This window comes from Microtus pennsylvanicus, chromosome 14 (genome assembly GCF_037038515.1).
Source record: "Microtus pennsylvanicus isolate mMicPen1 chromosome 14, mMicPen1.hap1, whole genome shotgun sequence".
NCBI lineage: Eukaryota > Metazoa > Chordata > Mammalia > Rodentia > Cricetidae > Microtus > Microtus pennsylvanicus.
In genome coordinates this window covers 74,948,722-74,954,721 of record NC_134592.1, presented here as the reverse complement: position 1 = coordinate 74,954,721, position 6,000 = coordinate 74,948,722, and the positions used below count along the sequence as shown (strand labels likewise).

General features: G+C 47.4%; 1 protein-coding gene across 3 annotated transcripts in view; it reads left to right on the top strand.

Annotated features, from left to right (window-relative positions):
- Positions 1–351: 351 nt before the first annotated feature.
- Lamb1 (laminin subunit beta 1) overlaps positions 352–6,000 on the top strand; it is a 66,692-nt gene continuing 61,043 nt past the window's right edge. The window contains exons 1-4 of one of the 3 annotated variants that reach the window (XM_075948867.1): positions 352–439; positions 784–905; positions 1,982–2,157; positions 4,308–4,443. In XM_075948867.1, the coding sequence (XP_075804982.1) occupies positions 869–905; positions 1,982–2,157; positions 4,308–4,443 (349 nt within the window). In that variant the 5' untranslated portion in view covers positions 352–439; positions 784–868. Of the gene's footprint in view, positions 440–565; positions 906–1,553; positions 1,654–1,981; positions 2,158–4,307; positions 4,444–6,000 lie in introns of those variants that run through there. The other 2 variants (XM_075948865.1, XM_075948866.1) reach the window with 2 other exon arrangements.

Genomic DNA, 6,000 nt, shown 5'->3' with positions numbered 1-6,000 from the left:
CCTTCCTATGAAATATGAAGACACCACACATGTAGCACCCACGCAAAGCTCTAGCTGTTTCATCCTGAGATATCGGGTGATGATGCTCAAGGGAGTTCAAGTTCCTAAAAACCAGGCAGGCAGACCCTCTTTCTAAAGGCTTAACCCAACTCACATTCCTCCCAGCGTTAGGTGCGAGAGTTCTTAGCCTTGGGCTCACGTAGTGACTCACTTCTTACAAATGTAAATGTAGGAGTCCGCGGAAGGTCCCACCGGCCCCCTTTGCCTACCGCTCTGCACACCTACTTCTAGAACCAGCCCCAACGCATCCCTCCCGAACGCGCACTGCTGGGGAAGCGCGCACAGGAGTGGACCCGCCAGCCCACGCTAGGAACTGGAAGCACCGAAGCCCTACTGCGACCGCAGACGCTGCCTTAAAACAAAAGAGGCGCCTAGGGAGGTGGGACCCGGACCTCAGCCCCCACCCCTTTACCACCACCCCCCGCCTACTTGCTGCCTCCCGCCCCTCCGCCCCCCCCAACCCACCCCCGCTCTCTGTGTGCGCATGAGCAGAGGCGCCTCCCTCGGTTCCTCCCAAGACGAAACTTTGTAATTCCCTTCTTTGGGCCGGTGGGCGGCCAGGAGCCGCTAGAGCACTCGCCCCGCTGGTTGAGGAGAACAAAGTAGCTGAACGACTTGACCCCTTCCTGGGCCCAGCACCCCGCTTCCGTGGGAGCTGCAGAAAATGGACGAACCCCTCTCCTCTCTCTCAACATTTGCCTTCCTCCCCCTCTACCTCTCTAGAAAGGAAGACACGAAAAAAAGGCAGGCAGCTTCCCTACCGCGCCCTCCCTCCCCGGCTGTGTCCCCTCGGCTGCAGGGACTGGACATGGGGCTGCTCCAGGTGTTCGCCTTCGGTGTTCTAGGTAACACAGGAGAAGGGCTTGTGGGGGCGGGGAGGGCCGGTGTGCTCGGGCATTGGGGAAGAAACCTTTAAACCGGTTTGCTCCTGCTTTGAAGGGGTTCGGGAGAGAGGGACTGGTTGGAAATGACGCCCCTGGGATCAATCGCCACAGCTTTCGCCGGGGTGGTGGTCAAGGACGCGCACGCGGAGGTCCGCGGACCCGCATCTCCGGGTTCTGCTCACAGAAACCGCGGTCCTGCGGACTTCCGAGGCAATCACTCCGGGGCTTTGCACCCTCTACCAGTTCGTGCTGTTTCCCCACCGCCGAAGGCTGGCTCCTTGGCGTGGCTGAGGATCCTCGAGAAACCCATTACGCACAAAAGTGTCAGAACCCAGAACAGGCTTCGTCTTGGAAACAGTTTGGGGGCCATGTGGCTTCAATTAACTATCGCTGTTTGTCTCGGGGTGGCACCATGAAGAGCTGGGCCGGGTGCCTTGCTGGAATGGCAAAACGTTGAAGCCACTACCGAACTAGAGAGACACCAACCGCCTCTAAGCTCAGGGAATCGGCTTCTATGGCAAACGCTGTGCCTCAGCCGGGCGCGATCGCCGGTGACCCTGGCGCGTGCATGAGTACTTGTTCTTGTGTCCCCACGCCCACAGATCTCCCACACTGGCACCGAGGATGCGGGCACTGCCATGTGCACCCGAGTTCTCACAAGCGGGGGTGCAACGCTTGGCGGGGTCAGCCTCACGGCGCCCTGGCCCAAGTACGTCGAAGTGGCCGGTTCACAAGGTCCACCTTTAGCGGAGGGGCTTCTTGGCTGGGGCAGATCAGAGCAGACAAAAGAGTCGGGTGGATTTCCTAGGTGATGCACTCAGCTGACTAATGGTCAAACCTAATGACGTGTCTGGTTTTCTTTTCTCGTCCTTCTCTACTTGTCCCGACTTTCCTGGTCTCTCCTGCGCTCATTTCTCTTCTGTGTTTTTCTATGCATTCTCCTTTCTTTTGAATCCTCTCTCTCTCCCTGCCCCTCCTGCTGTTTCTCTTTTGCTCTGGCTTGTCCCTTGTTTTCTACCTCCTTCTCCCTATTATAGCCCTGTGGGGTACCCGAGTGTGTGCTCAGGAACCAGAGTTCAGTTATGGCTGTGCAGAAGGCAGCTGCTACCCTGCCACTGGCGACCTTCTCATCGGCCGAGCTCAAAAGCTCACAGTGACCTCGACATGCGGACTGCACAAACCAGAGCCCTACTGTATTGTCAGCCATCTGCAGGTAAGGCGGGTCTGACCGTGGACTGAATCTCCTCCTCCAGGCCGACCAAAGAGGCATGCCCAGGAGACTTCACATCCTGCTGTCAATTCAGATTGGAATTCAGCCAGCAGAGGAGCCCTGGGCTTATGCTGGTAGCTCACCCAGTCTTCCCAGTCTCAGTTTGCAAAGGCGAATCTGCCAAACATTTCCTGCCACCACCGCCATCAATCAGTAGGGGAAGCCCGGGCTGCAGAGAAACTTAGCCTCTGTGCCCTGTAGGGTCTTGCGTGTTTGATGTTGTTGTTGCTGCTGTTTTTTCAATCCTTTTGAAAGTGTGTTGAAGATGGGTCAATCATCATCTTTGTGTACTGATCATTGGTGTTGGGTTTTCCATCTTTCACTTGAGTATAAGGATGTTCCAAACTGAAGCCTTGTTAGGTGATTCAGTCAGGATCAGACACATTTCCTTACTGAAAAATGCCCTGGTTGTCATGGCATCGTGATGGTGAAAGACCAAAATGAAATTTCTGGGTGGGACGTGCTTCTAAATGTGGACTCAGGTTTAGATTTCAGAAGCCATACTTATGTAAGAGCTAATATAAAAGAAAGAACATCATAAAATATCTTGAAACAGAATCTTTTTGCTTATTCTTTCCCCCAACCCCCAACCCCTGGGAAAAATTAAAACAGAGACTGGAAATGGAATGGAACTTCTGACAATAACAGAAGGTTATGGAGTGACTGTGGTTCATCAGGACAGTGACCTGGGATTGCTTAGCACGTTTAGTGAGGTGGGGTCACAATGTGGCAAAGTGGATTCCACTCATACGCTTCTAGGTTTATACAGAGCTGTCTAGACTGCTTCCTCCTGATTAGAAGAGAGGCTATAATTAAACTTTTTTTTTTTAAGTTCTGGTAATTGTTCTTCAGTACTAGTTTCCTTGACTACAAGTTAATGAAGGCAATTAATGTTAGCTTTTCTAATAATAGCATTTCAATTTCACCTAAGCTGTCTTGCTAACGTTTACTTCAGAGGTCAGAGCGCTTTGTCAATGGATCACCACATTCTGAAATCAGTTTGGGCTACAGTGAAAAGCGCACTTCAAAGCAAGTGGAGCCAGACTCCCTGGTTTGTATGATTAGCTGTCACACTGGAGAGTGCTTCTCACAGATCTCAAGGTCTTCTCTGTTTCTGAAATGACTGGGTATAAAATGAAAGCAGGGAACTGTAGTTCCTGATCCCTTTGCATCCATGCCCTGATCGTTCCAGGGTTCCTAGCCCCCACCCCACCCCCAATCTTTAAATCATTTTTGACAAGAATTTAATTAAATAAATACAACTGTAAAGATATAGTCTGTCTTGACTTTATATCACCCTTGACCAAATTCTGTTTTATATATACATTAACCTGTAGATATTTCAGCCTTAACGTAATTTTTAGATGTAAAAATAATCTGTATTCCAGAAAAGAAAGGCACAGAGCCAAGCTCCATATGGGAAGGGAATCTTTAAACTGTTCTGTTTCTGGTTCACCACAATGTATTGTGAAGAGTAGAGATCTGGTGCCAAGGTAGCTGTGTTTATGTGGATCCCAGCACAGACCTTCCTCCTCAGGACCTCTCCCCTTATTCTGAGCAGCTTTGTGTTAGCCTGCTCACCACCAACCTCAGATGAAGTAGAAACTAAGAATCTGGCTGTCTGGACCCCAAGGACTCGATACTTTTGCCTCATATATGGTCTGTGCTTCATGTATGTTTTGGAAAATTAGGCCAACTGAATTGGGTTTTGTTCTCTTTTCCCCCCTAATTTTCGGTTTGCATCATGTCAGCAAAGACTCTCTAATACCTGTTCTTACTACTGAGTAAGCTATTTACTGAGATTAAGATTTAAGCCTAGAAATTTAAGTTTGATTAAATTGGTAGCTTATGGAAACAATGCCCCCTTTTTTACTCCTAATCTTAAGCTTGCAAGAAAAGGAGATAATTTTCCAGAGCATTTCAGACAATTCAATAAGTTTAAAAGTGAAAAATATGACATACATTTGCATAATTTTTCCACATTGACCTTTCTTGAAGGTGGTTGGTCATTTGTTTTTTTTTGTATTGTGGATTTAATGATTTTTTTTTTAATGAGATTGTTTCATAGACTCATGAAAATGTTGTGTTTTTAGGAGGACAAGAAATGCTTCATATGTGATTCCCGGGATCCTTATCATGAGACCCTCAATCCTGACAGCCATCTCATTGAAAATGTGGTCACCACATTTGCTCCAAACCGCCTTAAGATTTGGTGGCAATCTGAAAATGGTACGTGATTGGTGTGAGAACAAGTTCCATGGAGTGTGACTGACTGTTAACTGGGAAACAAGTTCCCATGGGTATTTGTGACAGATTGTAGTCTTGGCCCTGTGATTAGAGCCACTGGCAGAATACTGTTTGGAGCATTCAACTTGCTTGGTCAAATCTGACCCTCCTTCCTGAAGTTTGTGTCTTGTCAGAAGCAGTGTTTGATGTTAGACCAAAGGAGTGTTCATAGGCCTCACCCTGAGGGGGCTTCTGGGGAGTGGGTGTGTGCTAAGGGGAGTGGGGAGAGAGCAAAGGAAGACTGCATACTCGGTCTTACAAAGAACACAGCAGTTTTTGTTACCAGCCCCCAAGAAAAGGCAAACGCATGACCCCTCCCCCACCTTCTAGCTACAGAAGATTCATGAAACAAATGATCATCCCATAAAATAAGCAATGTGATATGACTGTACAGTTTGTCAATGTGCCTCTTTGCTAGCAGTGATGGGAATTCAGCCTTTTTTTCCTTCTTTTTTGGTCATTTGGCTTAATCAATCAATCTGTTAATGTTGTTATAAAACCAAATTTAGGGAATACAGGAAGAGTTGCTATATTGGCTAGTTAACCATGTAATACTAGATCTTAGATGTGTGTTTTGAACAACCTTGTTGCTTTATATGAAGCACAGGATGGCTCCTACTTCAGTCTTCAAGTTACTGGGATTACAGGTGTGTGCTGCTGTGCACACTTGAGTTCATTTTTTTTTTTAATTATGGAAGAAGCCCTTGCAGAAGTGAACCTAAGCTTGGTTGTAAACAATGTGGAAACAACTAGATCTTCGCTACAGATCCTATCTCAGGAGTTCTAAGGGGCCTGCAGGCGCCTGTCATTCATCTCATTTTGAGGAATTCTTTTATGGCTGTCAGTAATTGGCTATGAATTGTGTGTTTTCTAGAAGGACTTGGTTTCTAGGGAAGGTTGCATGTTCACTGATCATGAATCCTATTGGTTCCAAACTTGCTTGAGAGAGATGAACCCTCAAGAAAGCATATAGATTACTCTTTAGAATGGATTGTTTTTACAAGGAAATACACTGGTTGGTAGTCCAGTGTGAAAAAAAGATTCAACCAATGAGTCCCAGAGGACTGCATAAACAGCATAAACCTTCTTATGAGCAGGGTCTGGGAGCTCTTCCTGACTACCCACATTCTGCAGTGACCCTGCAGTGAAGTGGAAACTGGGAGACAAGGATGGCCCCATTTTAGTTAAGAAATAGTAAAATAGTTTTAAATGTAATTAGAGGTTTTTCTTTATGATGTCAGGAGTTCATTTGTTTCAATAGCTTCGAGGGGAACAAAAGATCCCAGATGCCAGATGCCAGAAAGATTTTGCAAACAGTGAGGCCTGAGCTCTGTCACAGAGGGTAGATAAGATTAGACAGATAGGGCTTGGTGCCCAGAAATCACTGATTGTCCCTGTACCTTGTCATCTCTGTTGTCTGATAGTTCACAATTGCAGACTCTCTGTGATTGTGACTTTATCTCCTTTCTGTGTGTTCTCAGGTGCTGAGTGGTCAGAGGG